The sequence below is a fragment of the Falco peregrinus genome, chromosome 2 (genome assembly GCF_023634155.1).
Source record: "Falco peregrinus isolate bFalPer1 chromosome 2, bFalPer1.pri, whole genome shotgun sequence".
In the NCBI taxonomy this organism is placed as follows: domain Eukaryota; kingdom Metazoa; phylum Chordata; class Aves; order Falconiformes; family Falconidae; genus Falco; species Falco peregrinus.
The window spans coordinates 99,992,127-100,009,716 of record NC_073722.1 but is presented as its reverse complement, the minus strand read 5'-3'; the positions used below and the strand labels follow the sequence as shown (position 1 = coordinate 100,009,716).

Here is a 17,590-nt window from a genome sequence, read left to right as displayed (position 1 = left end):
TTCTTTTGGCACCGAGGTTAATACCTTTTGTTTTCATTTGGAGAAAATACAAAGGCTTTCGCTGTGTGATCGCTGTTCTCATCGGCGCATTTCAATACTTCCCTCTGGTGGACAGACACATTGTAGTTGTGCTGCTGCAGTTGGAGTGATGTGAGAGGTGGATAGATCTGCAGAGTCACAGTTAAGTGATCCATCTCCTCTGAATTTGAATCAACCTGCGTTTCACTTAATACACCTTTTAAAGAGGATTAGAAGGAAAGCCGCTGTTTTGTTTGAATGGTTTCTAGTCTGTTTAGTTGTGAAGTTATTTGCTTTTCCTTGTGACACAGTGACAAAAAAAAATGCTACAGTACATATGACTGGTCACTCAAGATACCTAATGAGACTGTAGTGCTCAAAGTGACAAGTTGCTACTTTTATTGTAGAATAAAAATTCATTTTCATTCACGTTGGTTTGACAAGTATCGAAGAATATGGGATAGTTCATCACGCCATTTTAGTAGTCAATGTCAATTAACATGCGTTTGTTGCATTATTTCCCATCTGCCTATGATAATAAGCAACTACTTGAATGAAATTTTCCAGGACAGCTAATGAGCTAGATTCTTATGGATGAACAGAATCCTAAATGGAAGCAAGGTACAATTGTATAATTTTACTTCTGGAGAAATCACTTCTTGTGATCATATTCTAGGAAATCTACTTCCAATGAGGTTCTTTTTCTAAATGTTACATAGGACTTCTTTGAAATAGAATCGTTGCAATATAGAATTGATCATATGGGATTGGTGGTTGAAATTGTGAAGGATGATATTCTTTGAGATTTAACACTCATCTAGATTGCATTTTTTAGCTATTTTGAGTTTGTATTGCTTGAACACAAGAGTAAGGCTTGTGTAAAGATTCCAGTGTCATTGCTAGTGTTTTTACTACAGGTGGTACTTTTCTCCCTATGTCTTTTACAAAGAAAATCTTCCGTGCTCTTTACCCAGCCTTATAACGCTGGTAAAGATCACAGCACTCACAGAGGTGATGTTCCTGGTGGGAAGTGTTCTATACTGGCAGCAGTAGCTTTCAGACTTCACCACTTTCAAAGACTGTGGTGAATTAATGACTGAAGGCATTGTACTACCAGTGGTTTATATGCTGGAGTTTGAGGAAGAGTTGGACTACAATGTCTCTATGTACTTTAAAAAAAAATAAAAATTTAAAAATCATATATTCTACAGCCTGAAAAGATGGTTTCTTTTCCCATGAATAATAGAAATACCACGGTTTGCAACTGCCCCCTTGTTTGTTTGGGCTGTTCCAGGATAGAGGGTAAGTCTGGATTTTAACGTGGTGATCTTTGAGACTGCGGAGGTGTCATGGTTTAAAACCTTCAAACTGATATCTTTGAAGACTGACAGATTTTCTTAGAGTATATTTTTCTCTGAGATCAGTAGCATTACATGTCTTGTGTACTGGAGAACATGTTATGATCTGCAAAACTATTCCTGCTGCTGTGTGGCTTGATGTTTTAGTGTTCTCTTGGTGGTCTTTTGTTGAGACATTCCAAAAGTGACTGGTGCCGCAGGAGTCAGCTGATAGCCATGTCCTTGGGGTTAGGACTGGAGATGGACTTCTGCTTTCTGGGATGCATGAGTGACAAAGATGCAGTGAGCAGCAAGGCAAATTCTTCTAATTTGTGATTTCTGTGTGAATATTTTGACCTTTCTTCCTGTTTCTTGGAGGTTAGAATAGTGTATTCGTGCAAGCATTGTTGATAGTATTTTTTAACAAGTCACTGTTACAACTATTACTAATTATAGCTTAGTGCTTGAACATTCTATTCCAATGTGATCTTTTTTCCTTTCCCTCTTCACTCTGATATAGCCTGATTCTAGTAAAGAAAGAAATAGCTTCAGATTTAAAGGCATTCATGTAGTAGAGAATTAAGAAAAATAATAGATTTTATGTGAATAAATAATTTCCTGTTTGCTTTGCTAGAGCTAACAATATCGAGAAGACAAAATTTTTTCCTGCCAATGTAAAAAAAATTCACTTCTTCATGATGTCAGGTAATTTGCATGTTATGCTTTAGCCCTGCTTGCATCACAGTATAGGCACAAACCCAAAATTGTTCTTATGTTTGCTCTGGACAACTGGGATTTAACTCCCAGAATTAGCTGCAAATTTCTTAGACTCTTTAGCGGGCAGGGAGCTCATCTGCATGGCACAGTAGGTTAGTAGTAGCAGCTATTGCGGGGGTCTTCTCCTTTACAACTTGAATGCAGTTTGAGGGCCTGCAAGCCTCTGGTGTGGCAACCTGTAAAATGAAAATGCCCTCTTGTTTTTGTAGCCTGTTGTAAGACTTAAGGTTATTATGCATGCTGTGCTCCCTTGGTAGGCACTATAATGCAACGTGCTATGGTAAACCACTTGAATTTCAGAAGATGTTTTCAAGTATCGTCTTTCATAATTCGAACTGATTTCATCACAGCTGACACAGGTCTTGAATTCTCTGATGTTCGGTCACAAACCTCAGCTCCTGATTAGGTCATCAAGACTGATAGGAGTCTTACGAATTAAAAACTGAGGAGTGTGTGATGTGGCTCACCCCCCACATAGAAGTAACTGCGCTCGCTCTGTCGGGCTGAAGGGACTGTGCCTTCATCTGGGAACAGAGCAGCTTTAAATGCAGCTATGGTTAATTAGAGAAATTACTGCTTTATGTAGCTAAAACAGAGCGCTCTGCTACTAGAACTGGTGAGGCATGAACTATTTTTAAGCCTCTGGTTACGTATTTTATTTGGTGTAGGCATGAATTATTTTGAAGCCCCTGGTTATATGGTTTATTTATTTCATATTAAGCTTTTTTGTCCTTTGAGGAAAATCTGGTATCCATATAAAGATGCACTTACTTGAGACTGTGGTGTGTGGGTGGAGAAGGATTTGTTTAAGAAAATCATGAGCTGACTCTTAAAAATATTTTGGAAATGAACTGCAAGGGAGAGAAGATACATATTTTATAAACATGTGCAAATGAATTTATAGTTTGGCTTGTCACAGTTCACCAGTTGTTTCCAGTTCTGCCCATGATAAGTCTCTCTCCTGCCCACCAAAAAGCAAGCCTTCCCATCTTCTGATTGTATAAAGCCTGTAATATTGCAGCTTCATTCCTTCCCAGACGGAAACAGATGTACTATAAAAACCATCGTGTGTGGATTGTTCTGTTAGCCTAAAAGCAGAATCAGCCTGGAAGGAAATCGGAAGAATTTGTCAGCTCTACAAGATCTTATAGGTGGCGATTAGAAAAGCGAGGACAATTTTTCTTAAACATCCAGAACCAAAATGTCAGGTGAAGGAAGCTGTGGCATGCTGGAATCTGTTTTGTGTCACCTCTATATTGTCCCTCCCCTGGAAAGGTGAGTGCTGGGAGGGAGAAGGGCAGTTGGGGTCCTCCCTGGACTGGCTCCTGTCACTTACCTGTCCTTTTTGCATCAAAAAAAGGACATAGGTACAAAAAGTAGGAACAGATGGAGATGTTACAATGCCCATTTTTGCTCTTCACAAAATACCTAGCACTGTTTGATCATTTAGCTCTGCTTCCTATTTCTAAAAACAGCCCGCAGGAGGATGACCCAGCGTTGGTTAATAGCTCGGTTTGCCCAGGCTTTCTTCCTTTTTTGGTAGTATTCGTTTGCTGGGAACATTCTCGTGGTATATAAAAAAACCACTTTGTTGTGTCTATTTGTCCTTGTTCACAAAAGACATTTTTATATTAAAAGCAGGAGCTTCTCTTTCATGTGTGGTTCTTTTATTTTTCTTATATGTTACCAAAAAATAAGGTCAACTAGCAACCACAACTGCAGTGGGATTAGTAGTGTTTCATAACCCAGCCTGCAAAACAGAGTAGGTTTAGAAGCTTCTCTTTCCTTCCAGATGAAGGGCTTTTTAGTGTGAAACCCCAAGTACTATTATTAATTCTAGACTAACACGTTGTGGATTACTGAAATGGAAGAAGTCTGAGCAGTTAGATGCTAAATAACAAGTGGTTAGGTCACATGGTGCTGGTAGCTCAGCTACTGCTTATAAGTAGCCACAGCATCTGTTAAAGGCACAGAGCTCAGTGCAGTGATGTGGGGCCGGATAAACAGACACTGTACATTATTCATGTTGCTTTTAATTGCTCTGGTCTGCTTTTAACTTCTGCTGGAGGTGGGGAAGACGGGGGAGGCTGACTAATGAAGATGGTTTTGCGTTAACTTTGTGCTTTGGAAGATGGAGTATTACTACTGTCCACGTTTGCTAAAGTTCCTGCAATATTTGTGGGTAAGTGTGCTCTTTAATGTAATTGTGCTTAACAAGTTGGATGTTTTTAACTGTTTTCAGAAATCCTGAGACTTTTCATATTTAGCAACAGCTTTACTTTGAAGTTTCTTTCTGATCTTTCTGAATAGTAACATTAAACTTGGGATTTATTTTGGGTGAGAGAGACTATTTTATCTTTAATACTCATTTAAGACAAAGAGACTGTAGACAACTTGAATGTGCCTCAGAAAACCCTCTTAGTAATTGGAATTTCTTCCCCTTTTATGTCTAATCATAAGAATTATTAGAAAGATTCTTCCCAGTTTGTTTAAGAGCTACCCTTGAACTCTGGAGATTGCTGCTTCCAGAAGCATTCCTTCCCCTGCTGCTAGCTAGAGCTGCTCCCTGCCATTTAAGTAAAATGACCAGTACTAATGGCTTTAAAGTGTGCATTTTTACAATTCCTTGCTTATTTTTAATTTGTCTGTGTTAATAGGTTTTGCTTGTCTCTGTGAGCACTTCCTCTTCAAACAATCCTTAGGGCCCTCTTCAATGAAAAGCTCTTTTTAACAGGCTGTATTTACTGTGCTAGTCTGCCAGCTTTGAAAGGTTACTCTTGCACAGTGATTGCTATTTGTCTGATATTTCTACATTTATAAAAGATTAATATGGTTTTTAAAGCCTTTCTGAACAGATACTATATTACTTTGAACCTGATTACTTAATGTTTTAATTTTTCCTGTACTAATCGAACATCAATTTTCATTTGTTTGTGGTACCGTCTGCGTTAATCTAGCAATTTTTACAGCTGTAAATTCAGCATCTAATCAGCACTGACACTTTAAACCTTTTAATGTTAGCTGTTTGCTAGTGCATTTTGAAACTACAGAGAGTTGGCTTCTCTTATGTAGAGTTTAATTTTTCAATCCTTGTATGTGCTTTGATCATTAGTAGAGATGAGATTGTCTACTGTAAATTTTTTTTGTAGCTGGGAGAGAAAATAGTACTTGAAGAACTGGGCATTTTCTTAAAAATCTTTTCCTGTTGGAGACTGTAGTATTGAAAAACATGGAAGTCTTTGGACACTTCTTAATGTTTTTGGTTTGTTTGTTGGTTTTTGTTTTATTTGATTGGTTAGACTTTTAAGAGGCAAGCTTTCATTAAATTGCACATTAAAAAAAGTTAGCATGGTATTATCAGACCTCAATATGATGAGGGGGCGGATGTTCTTCGTGGTTTGCCAGGGTGAGAAGTCTCAAAGAGATCTCTGAATGCTTTTGCTATCACATGTATCTGATGGTTTTTCTTTAAGGCCAGGAAAAAAAAACCCCAAACCAAAACAAATTTTTGATTGGTCCAGAAGATCACTGGGGTGATACCTAATATTGTGCAGGTTTAGTCTGTAACAGAACAGGTATGTTACATTTTCTGTATATGCCCCTTTTAGAGGCCTTTAAGTAATTCTTAGGCATTTTCATTGTTGTACACTGTCTTGAGATGTTGCGAGAAAATACTGGAAGGACAATTGTGATATTCATGGTACTAAATGTATATTAAAAACAAAAAAATGGAAAACCACAGCTGTACCTTTTGTCACTTTGTGTTGATGTTACAGCTGGAGGGTACTAAGGAGATGTTTTATCGGTTCTCTCAATTTATAATCAGGAGTAATCAGAGATGTTGGGATTAGCTGTCAGGTGTTGTGTTTATTTAATCTACCTTGGGGGAACTAAGATATTTTATTCATTAGGTAGATATACCTGAAGAAGCTGTAACTCTTAATTAAAAAATATTATAATAAAAAAATCTGTATTTTAAAACTACAATTTTGAGTTACTGATAGTTTGTATCTCTCCTGTTATGTATTTGTTTTATTCCTACACAGTGTTGGAGCTGTTGGACATCAGTGGCCCTACTCAGTGCCAGCTATCTGCTAATTACTTGCTGATTCGTCTTCTGATCTTTGACTAGGATATGTATTAGTGCGATGTGTAGGAAAGTTGTCAAAAGAAATCCTCATAGCATTTTTTTTTGAGCACAGCATAGTTTGTGGTCTGCCCAAATGTGCCTGAAATGATGACTGACCACCAAGAAATCTGCGTCTTGTAGGCAGGGGTATTGAGCCACAGCTGTAACTTTCTGAAAAGTAGTCTTTGTGTCTGGCAATAGGTTTTGTCCACTAGGTTGTATTAGATGCAGGCAGAGTTCTGTTCAGTAATTCAACCCAGAGCTCCCTTTTCAATTTGAGTTATAATAATGAGGAGAAGAGCAAGCTTATCAAACCTGGATCATTTGCACTTTTAATGGGGCATGCTGCAGCTCACTTTTAATTGGTGTTTTCTTTAGCGTGATGTGTAACACTAAAACAGGAATTACTGAGAAGCAGGTTCCTAGGGAAGATTGAGCATCAGGCTTCCTGATGACAGAAGATGGAGTCACAAGAGCTACTGAGAATTATTGCTGCAACTGTACCAAACTAACAAAAAGCCGCTCCCCCCCCCCCCCCCCCCCCCCCCCCCCCCCCCCCCCCCCCCCCCCGCTAAAAGAGGAGAGCCAAGAGTGCTGACGGAGCCTTGCAGGTTGCTGAATAAGGCTTATTACGAGTCTTTAGGGTGGCAGTTCAAGAATCCAGAAGTTTGCTGGCTGGTGTGATTAACATGATTAACATGGTGGTCTGGTTTTAGACAAATTAGTTGATGTTTCTTTGAGAGGGTGAAGAGCGGGACTCTTAAACACCACTCTGGTTCACCCTCAGTAGGTTGTCTCTTTATACTCTAGATGTGTGTGTTTTTGGGAGAAATTTCTCAGAAGCTTGTGATTTTGTGACTCCAGCAGTATATTAATCCTTCTTTGATTCTGACCATTCAGATTATAGGTAGTGTGAGATATAACCTATATGGCACACAGTTGAGCTTGTGCTGGTGATAGGGGAAAAAGGGTCCCGGCTGCCTCTTAGGTCTGTCTGCAGCACCTTGGTAGGACCACCTGTGGGTGGTTCTGCCTTAGCCTGTGTTTTCTTGCTGTCTTTTCCATCAACCTGGAACCCAAACTCTCTTGAGCTGCTTTCAGTGATAGCTACAGTAACAGACTGTATTTGTCATTTGGACCCCTTCAGTCAAATGCTCAGATAAGGAGAAAGCAGAGCACTGTGCACCAATCGCCACATGCATTGTGGTTGTCTGTAGTTCAGCTCTTGAAATTCAGAGGCTGAATCATAACTCTCTGTACTCCATCACTTCCTTCTCTGCTCTGCCATGTACCTTCCTCCTAGCTGTGATCTTTTCATCATCTGCCGTTGGTTAATTGTTGTCATTATGTATGCAATTGCCAGTCTTTCAGTGACCATGTGCTACACAATATATTTGAATATTTTCCAGGGTACATGGGGTATTCGTCATCCCTTTTCCAGTTGGTAAGGAGCTTTGCTGGAGCTGATGCAAGACATCTTTAGGTCTGACTTGCCTAAGAAGTCCTTTAGGTGCAGCTCAGTAGTCTGTTGTCCAGCAGCTTGCGTCAGTCACACTGTCGAGCTGGTCAGCATATAGGTATGCAGGCACAGTAATGAGGTTTCCTGTTCTTTTGTAATATCCTTTGTCCGATAACTGGCTTTTTTGGCTTGCTTGTGGACACAGCCACTAGTGGAGTGCTCTCAGTTGGTTCTGTTCCTGTCCTTAGCCATCTCAAAGTTGTGAGCAATTCTTGCTCTGCCCCAGGGCATTTTGTGGGATGCTGTAATTCAAATGATGTAATCTCTTTTTTAATATATCTGAGGCTACTGTAGGCACGCACTGATAAACTATGATCTGTGTCAGAAGTAGGACCTGGTAACATAAACCAGCTTGGTGAGTGGAGTCCAGACTTCATGCAGTGGAGGCAGAGCTGGCAAGAGATGGGAAAGCTCTGGATCTGTTCCAGAATAGGTGCTGAAGGAAAGGAATTGGAGCCCTGGCTGATTTGGAACAGGTGCTGCAGTACTCGGGGGGGAAGAGAGCTGGTGTCAGGACATGAACTGAGCCACCTTCAGCATAGTCCTGGTTGGTTTGGTGGGTAGTGAGGGACCTGGCTCACAGTGCTGGCTGAGCCTCCAGTAGTGCTGCTGGCGTATCGGAGACAGTATCTTGGGGCTCAATGGAGAGCTATGTGATTGCTGTTCAGTCCAGGTAAGACAAAGTAGGTAAGAGAAGACAACTGGAAGAGCAGCTACCAGTCTACCCCCTTATATGAGAGAGCACTGTGATTTCTAGTGAATATCACGGAATCATTTATGTGGTCTTTCTGTTGACAGCCAGATGTTGGCCTGGTCTGATTCCCCCCAGAGTGCTTGTGGTAGATCTATAAATCCTGACACCTCATTAAATGGATAGTTTTGTTAGTTTCAGATGGGCATGACAGGAAAATCTGGGATGGGTGAGTGGCTGTAGATGCCTTGAAAACACTATGGATATGATCTAAGAGTGGCCTTGGCTCCTCTGTAATAAAATGAAGGTCCAAAGAGCCTGTGGGAAACCAGTGTCCTATTAAGAGTAGAGAATGTCTCTTAAATCTTGTAGCTCTGTGTTATACATTTGTAATACTGTGATACACAGGTGAAATGAAAGTCAGCTCCAGATTCATTGCTCAGTTTTGGCCTTCTGGTATGGGTGGTGGTGGTACGGCTCAGGTGTCTCCTGAGCACACTAGGTGTCGTTGAGGGCTTGTTTCTTCTCGGTCTGGCACTTGTCTTTGTTCAAATAGCAGACAAATGCTACATCCTGAAAGTGTTCAAAAGAAAATGGCGTGTTTTAAATAAAATATTACCTGCAGCACTGTGATGGCTTAAAGACCTTCTTGTTCTTTATTGACAGTCATTAAACAATAATTACAAAATCAAAAGAAAATTGGGCTATTTAAGAAGTAAGATCTAAGGTTTGTTTTGACAAGATTTTCGTTGCTACCTTTTAAGAGTGGTTTTGATACCTCTTTATTGGGTGACTCCAAAGGAAGTGGCAGCTCATTAGTAACCGTGCTACCACGGCATGTCACTGCAATAGTATTTTGATGGGTGATGGAAGGGAACCTTAATCCTTGGCCGGCGTGCCACGGGTGGTGGTTGTGGCTGCCTTAAGGGAGGGAAGGCATTCCGTGTTGGTGTTGTGTGGCTCCCCTTTATGTGTGCTGCCTGGGGTTCCCTGTGGACAGTGTCTGCTTGCTATTCTGTTACAGGGTTTGCTTTTGGTGATGGGGCAGTCCTGTTTCAGGCGTACATTTTTTTCCCCCACAAACTTAAAAATCCCTCGTGCCCAGGTAATGTCAGAGGTGTACCTGCTGTGCTGGTGTCAACAGCTAAATCTTCCTTTTCAGATAATTTGGGTAAATACAGCTCTGTTGCAGAAAGGCATTTTCCTAATTCCTGAATGCTGCTGTAGAAGGGGAATTCTGACTTTTGTGTCATTGCGAAGAGCAGGCAGACAGAACAAAACCCGGCAGAGGAAGCCCGTTCCCTGTGGGGACGCGAGAGAGTGCTGTTCAGCTGCAGGAGACCGGCATGCTGGCCCAGGGCCACCCGTCCTCCTGCAGGTTTGCACAGGGGAAACACTGCAGAATCTAAGTCAGTTTGTTATAATTAGGTGTGGTATTCAATTTAATTTACCATAAAATGCTTTCATGAAATAGCGCATTCTAGGTTAACTCGGTGCAATAAGGTTTACGTTCAGTAAGATGAAACTATTGGTAAACCTAGTAATTTTATTTTTTTTCCCTTGTTGTAATGACTGTGTCATTTTGGGCTTGGAGCAGCTGGAACTGTGGGACTGTCTGCCCCTGTCCCCCTTCCCTTTAATTTGTGTCTAAAGTAGCGAGTACGCTTCTGGTACAAGGCTAAAGTGGATTGTTAAACCTCATTTATACATACAAAGCAGAGGTAACTTTGCTGCCTCCCTACTAATATTTTGATCTAAACTTGTTTTGACTCAGTTCCTGCTTTCCCATGCTGTTGTCCGTGTCACTAATGCTGGGAGACAGCCAAGTTCCCACTATTGTTCCTGTTCTTTCAGCACTTGTGGGTTGTTCATACAGCCAGTGCGTGTTTACTGTACTGAAAGGAAATGACATTTTAGAGAGCAACTTGAGCATGGTGAAAGTAGTTCTTTGTAGCGGACTTTCCTCAAGATATGGCAGGACTTTGTACTGCAGTGCAAAGCTTCTCCCAAAAAGTAACTGAAGGTAAATCTTAAGTCTGAATGAAGCTTTGAAAAAATGCAGTATTTAGTTTAGTGATTCATGACTGAGGCTAATAAATACCTGCCACATTAAGGAAGGCAGTACAGATTATTTGCTAACCAAAGTACATATTTGGCAAGTTTTGATTGCTGGGGTTGGAGAATGCAATTGTCAGATGAAACTGGGTTTACTTCTGAATTTGTCCTATAGTTCAGCAGTATTTCACAGTTCAGGGCAGGAAACACAGCGAATCAAGTTGAGAACGCAGAAGGAATTTCAGCAAATCAACCTTTTAGCTCCACAAAGTTCCAGAACCAGCAGGAAATAATGCACTTAAAAATGTAAACAAAGGCCACACCTGTAACACTGACCCTGATAAGCAATTTTAAGATGTAGCCCTCTGCAGCATCATGGGGGTACTCTTGTACCATGCCACTGCTCTGGGCTCCAGAAGAGTGTGTTGGCTGGGTGCAACCATGGGATCAGCTGGCTTGTGGTCCCCACCAGTGCACTAACTGTGTCCAGGGAGGTGTGGGAGCACTGGGCTGCTTGTTGTGGCGCTGGGCTGTGCAGCCCTTCTCCCGTTGGGTGGCGTGGGCCTGACATGCTGTGCCTGGAAGGAGAACAAAGCAGTAAGAGCAAAGAGCCCAAGAAATAATGGAACCATGTATGCATGCAGGGTTACATGGAAATGGCAAATAAATGCCGTTGCTTTTTTCATAAAAATGGCATGTTGCAAGATAAAACGGATGAAGGAGATGTTGTGTAACCTTATACCTAGTATTTGTTCTACTTGCAGTGATCAAGAAGTGGCTGATGTAAATGAAAGGCGCATGGAATAGTGTTTTGTAGGGAGAAAAAATGGAAGGAACAATCAGCCACTCAGTGCTTCCCAGCTGTGCAGTGGGAAGGTAGTTTAGACAGTTGTTAGGCAGTGTGTGATTATGCTGAGAACAGCTAGAATGATTTAAGATGCACCTTTACCTTCCAACTTATTATTACTACTCTTTGAAGAAGGAAATCCCTTGAACAAAAAGCATGCCCTTTGCAGTGTTTCCTGAATTTTGAAAGTCATATTTGAACCTTCAGTAGCTGGAGATTACCTGAGCACCCTCTGTGAGAAGGAGAAATACTACCAAATTTCTCCAGGGGGATGGTAATAAAAAGTTCTGTATTTTATCCCTTTGAAAAGGATGATAGAAATGCGCTATCTGAGAAATAGTAAACTTGGCATTTATCGACTGATGTAAGAGAGCAGCATGCTTTGGACCAAATCTGACTCTTCAGAGGACGTACTGTTCCCCAGTACAGCACGTAGTCTGTCACTTCTTGAAACTGGCCTGCCTGTGTTTGCTGTGTTCTGAATGGGAGCACACTGAAACGGACCCTGACTTTAGGTATAGTGTTACCAATCAACACCAAAACTTGTGAGTTTTGAGGAAACATTTTCCAACCGCTAGAACCTGCTTAGTAAATGTAATGTGTGTGGGCCAAGTCCTGCTTCTGAAAAGCTCAGCTGTGCACGAGAAAAGAGCTCTTCTCACATAAGGGGGTTCCTGCTGCTACAGGGTGGGGATGACAGACCCCATCCAGCCTTACGTACTGGGGCTGACTGCCACTGATGAAAAGTGAGATGCTGGCTGAGCTGTAATGCTACAAAACTGCTCAGACCGCATGTAGTGAGATAAATCAGAATGTCATGTCAAAATGTGAAAGAGATGGTATGAAACTGGTGAATCTGGCGTTATCCCTGAAGTTGTATTTTGATGCCTTTGCAGACAGGTGTTGATGAGGAGGGATTTCGATGATTGTTCATACGGAGGTCTAAATTGACAGTAAAACTTCTATCTGTCAAAGTTTAATATCCCTTCATATTGGGGATTGTTCTTTCTCATTTGCACGTAATTTGACTCACTCTTACAGCAACAGGAGATTTCCCAACCTCTCATCTTGCCGTTACTTTTTTGAGCAGAAGTGGCATGTTCCCATACTTTTTTTTCTTTTGTTTCGCTTGGTGTCTTTGCCCTGTGAGAAAGGTTTAGCAGTTGGAGGTATTTTAGGCCACATTCCGTCCTCAGGAAGTCTCTGTTACAGATGTTTCACAGTTACCTGTGCTTAACATGTGAGAGTCTGTTGAGTTCAGCGACAGAGAATTAACTGTTCCTATGTTGGACTTAATAATGTAAGAGCCCTGGCTGTGGCACTGCTTGCGTTGGCCTCCCTGGTGCTAGGGGATCTTTTGCAGGCTGAAGCTTTTGCCCTATGGCTGCCTGGCACACTGGGAAGATTCCTGAACCAAAGATTGGGACCTTGGGGGAAAATGGAATCACTGGCAATGTTGAGATCACGTAGTCGATCAAAACAACAGAACTGCTCCTGAGAAAATTGGGCATGTTTGCAGGGAGCATGTGGTGTTCACCCTGCTTTGTATTTATTTACATGCTCATATTTTCATTTCACTGTGCAAATAGCTCCCTTTTCTTACAGATAAGTTTCATATTGTGTTTCTTGTTGACATTAGATATCTCCTCTACTGTAAGACAGCTCCTGGTTTTCCATAGCATCTTTCCTTAGGTGATACAAAAGCTAATGCATAGCTTATTGCTAAGCTTGTAGCTAATTTGTTTGTAATTTTCAACCCACATTGGAGGGGTTATCTAGTATTTGTATGGTAATGTTTATCAACAAAAACCTTTCCTCGTGGTGGATTTTTATTTGTATAAATGGAAAAATCCGTAATTATCTGTCTTTTGCTTGGCTTGATCCTTTTGACGTAAACAAATGTAAAGAAAATGTTTTTAGTACCTTCCAGTATCTTTGTACTGTAGGAATTTCCTGTTTCTCCTTTGTTTTTCAGTTTTTCCTCTTCCATTGAGGTGGAAGGGAAGTGCTGAATGATTATGTACGTGTGCTTTCAAACAACTTATATTTTTAGTGTGTTCCCTCAGCTTTAACACTGATAACTTTGTTTTATACTGAAACAATTCAAGGTACAAAACCTATGCATGTTCAGGATGTTTAACTATTTTGAACCTTTCTGAAGTTCAATATAAACACAGTTTGGGGGACAAAAGAATTAACATTTTCCAGAAAACTGTTTTGGCACTCTAGTTGTTAAAATTATTACTGGTAATTGCATTTAAACATAAATTGTTTAAAAATGTACATTAAAAGTAATATATTTCACAATTACCTTTGTTTACAGATTTTTATTAATCTTGAAATAATTACATACTGCTGTAAAAGTGCACCAAATTTTGTATGGAGAAAAGGATGGTTGACTTTCTGCTGGGATTACAAATGAAATGGGAAAACAGTTTTTCACTGATCCTGTCAAGGGTGTCCATGGTAGTAGAATGATAAAATTATTTTGGCAGGTATAAATAAAGTATGTAGAGTGCTGAGCCATGGAAATTTATTAATGCTTTATTTTATCACAAGTGTAGTTCTGGAAGGAAAACAAGGAATGCAAATCAAATTATTTTTTCTTCTTACCTGGTTTCTCTAATATTGGTTAATTCAGAGGAAAGCGCAGCTTTCAAGTGCGTTTAGAACTTTGTACAACTTGCTCTGTGCCTCTGCTTTCCCCTGTTCTTTCCCCTTCTGTTATATATTTTTATTTAAATCCATAAGAAGTGTAATTATTTTACTTGAACATGACTTTCCTTAAATGAGACCATGAGTTGCAGAATTTTACTTTACTGAGGTGATAGTGGTGCAATTTTGTGGTTGGTTTTTTGTTGTTACAATGTAAATGAATGTTACAGATCTTATGCAAAGACAAATCTACCCTCAAAGGCTGATAATCGAGGAGTGGATATAAGCCACATGGTATCATGAAACATGTCGGGAAGGGTCGTGGTAGGTGAGACAGGGGATGTGGATTGGAGCTTGCAGAAGTGGGCAGAGGAGGGGGTGTGGTGGCTGGGGACCAAGTGATCCTAGCGAGAAGAGTCAGGCTGTGGGGTGGACTTGCAGGCAGATCAGATGCCTTCAGTATCTGACCTTCTTTAGCAAACATTGCAAAACGTTTCTCTGTGATAAAAACTTTGTTTCATGTGCGCTAATGTGCTTCTTGCCTGAGAGGGAAAAGGTGATGTCCCAGCAAAATTTCTTATCTTTTTCTTGTCTCGTTTGAAGTGCAAGGATGTCTTAACTACATGATTCAAATTTGTTGATCAGATTGGGTCACTCTGGTTTTTTTTATTTTTAATTTTTTTTAAGATTGAAGAAGAAAATATGTTAAAAGTGGTAGCTTTTTATATGTAAAAATGGTTTGGAACTTTGCATAATGGAAGTTTAATCAGTTGCCCACCTAACACTTCAACAGCTTTTTGCTGTTTTCATAGTGTTACGTTGGACAGCTCTCATTGTGTGCCCCAGAGAATATTTTTTGTCAGATGATGTGGGTGAGACAGGGATCCATGTTCAAGCATAAGCTTCAGCTTTAATAAATTACCACTAGGTAGTATGAGACATTTGCTCCTTCAATCCTCCTGCCACCTTGCTGGGTTACAGCGTTAAGGATGTCCCCCGTACTTGCTTTCCAGTCCTCTAGCTCTCTTCAGAGCTGGCCATTTTAACCCTTACTTCCTGAGCACCAGATGTGGTGGTCTGCTTGTTTTCCTGCTTCTAACTCAAAGTAATTCTTACTGCAGATAAACATATACAGAGTGGGAAGGTTGAAAAGCCCGCAGTCAAGACAAATCATACAAAATAGGTTGAAAAAATTTTTCTTCCTGCTGCCCAGACAGGCGATAGGCTGCTTGCAGAGACCTTTGGAAACAAAACTCCCCTTCTGCAATGGGGGACAGAGGGGAGAGGACTTGGACTGTGGGTGAGGAAGGAGGCCCTGCCTAATGTCAGCTGTTTTTATCAGCCCTGAGCTTGGCTCCACTTGTCAGCAGTGCTCAGCCAGTGCCAAGCCCAAGGAACGGTGTCCCCGCTATATCCCTTTGCACGCTGATCTGGGAATGGCTCATACCTGTTCCTCTGCCTGGCCAGGGATGTTCCACCGATGCTGCAAGATGGCAGTGTACATAGGAAATGTGGGGGTTTGCTGCTTCTTTCACTTTTTTTTTTTTTTTTTTATTTCACTGCCTTTTGGTCTTCCCTGTGGTCTAACCAAGTCTGTTTCTGTACAAGACCTGGAGAAAGGATGTGTTTCTCTTGTTTTGTCTTTCTTTGTTCCTTTTTATTGTCCTCTCTTAGCTAATATTCAAGAAGGTATGTGCGGTGACTGAGCTATTTGATTGGTTGTGGAACCTTGGCAGAGTATATTCATTTGTACTAGGGAAGTGGCAAAACCTGTGCCATCGGTCTGCTGGGATGCTGCTAGTTTCCTCCCTGAAGTCACTTTCTGTGGCAGGGAATGTTCTTGTTGCTTTTCTGTCCCTGTATGAGGGGACTCTGTTGTGCTTGCCATAAAACATGGTTATTTTTATAATTTTTGTGCTTTGAGAGGATTGTCACATTAGCACACAGCAAGGCAGCGAGTAAAGCCTTCCCCTATCCTTCCGTGTCTGGGACTTGGGCTGTTGTGAATCATCATTTTCTCCTTACTCTGGATGTTCCAGCTGGAGTAGGCAGGATAACATGATGGCAGCCAAGTGCAGCTCTGTTATTTATCAAATAAAAGCAGTAATACCATGGCTGAACTTCAAGAATAAGGTAGTTGTGGAATAAGGAAGCGGCAGCATGCGCGTGGTATCATTTCTGTTTTCAACGGCTGGCTGTCATAATTCAGTCTTCTCGAGCTTGCACTGCCACCCTTCTGTTACACTGCAGGGTAGGAGATGACACCATGGTGATCGTTTGTCATAATGTGACATGGTCTGTGTGGACACTTGTGTACTGGGGAATGTGATGTCTTCAAGGGGACACAAATAAATTCCTTAGCGAAGGTTGACCTGAAGCAAATTTGACTGGATGATAAATAAAGAATTCTTGTGTCCTGTTCCAGATCAGATGAGACTCAGATTTCAGAAGCAAACTGCAAAGACCGTTTTATTACATAGGCATTTTTGCAGTTACAGTGAATAATTATTAAGAAACTTCATTTTGCTTTTCAGTCTGGAGGAATACATTAAAAGTATTTGTCTCTAAAGCCACTGGCACTGAATTTTAAATGTAATTGTTTCCCACCTTTGAAATGCATTTAAGAAATCAGTGTAATTCTGAGGTTATTACCTCTCTTTAAAATAAAGATTTTAAACGTAGCCATGGACTACATTGATGGCATTATGATGGCTATGTACGTGGACTTTATGAAGTGCTTTAGCACCTTTCTTTAAAAATACCTTGTATTAACGTGTGCCTGTGTAAACTTTCCAAGCATTGATCCAGAACCTGTTGTTACTGCCGTCTGTCCTTGCTCACAGTTTGTGAGGCCTTTGCAGGCTTTTAAAATAATCTAGTATAAAAAAAAATTCTGGAAATGAAATTTCAGTCTCTTTTGTAGTTGGCTGTATGTACAAGGGGAACACCTTTAATACCAAGTTCTTTGCAAGTTGTCTTAAATTCTGAAGAAGCATAAATTAAAACTGTATACATGACCTTAGTTTACTTCCAGTAAATATCGAGATGCCCAGTGTGTCAGGTTACAAAAGAGATTTCACTGTACAAAGTCCTTGTGCTAAAACACTCATCCATCTGACTCTTCGCTCCCTCCCATCGTGTCATGCGTGTTGTTGCCCTCCCCGCCCCCCTTTTGACCATAGAGTCCTTATGGGACTGTGGCAGGTGGAACAGTCTAGGCATCTGTACGAATTGTATTATCAAATGACCATGAAAGAGAAAAAACCCAAACCAAAACAGAAAAACCACCATGCCCTTTCATCTTTGGTTGTGTTAAGTTTCATGGGGAATCTTGAACTTGGGGGATGGAAAAGCTGGGTACAGCAAATGGGAAAAGTATGGAGTAAGAAGCAAACTTACCTCAATGATTTGCTTAGAGTCCCTGTCATGTCAGTTATTTTGTGGTGGTGTATGTGATACTGCGTAAAAAATCAAAGCAGAAGCAAGGTTTTTGTTGTCTTCAGAGTACCTGTGCAGCAGTGTTGGTTTTGTTGGGGCCCGTGTCATAAACTTCTTCCAGTAT

General features: G+C 40.8%; 1 protein-coding gene across 2 annotated transcripts in view; it reads left to right on the top strand.

The window, feature by feature from the left end:
- KIAA1671 (KIAA1671 ortholog) overlaps positions 1-17,590 on the top strand; it is an 87,261-nt gene that overhangs the window by 34,048 nt on the left and 35,623 nt on the right. Inside the window, exon 1 of one of the 2 annotated variants that reach the window (XM_027776933.2) lies at positions 4,122-4,314. The exons of the other annotated variant lie outside the window; for it this stretch is intronic. Within the exon in view, the coding sequence (XP_027632734.1) occupies positions 4,264-4,314 (51 nt within the window). The 5' untranslated portion in view covers positions 4,122-4,263. Of the gene's footprint in view, positions 1-4,121; positions 4,315-17,590 lie in introns of those variants that run through there. 2 annotated transcript variants of the gene reach the window in all.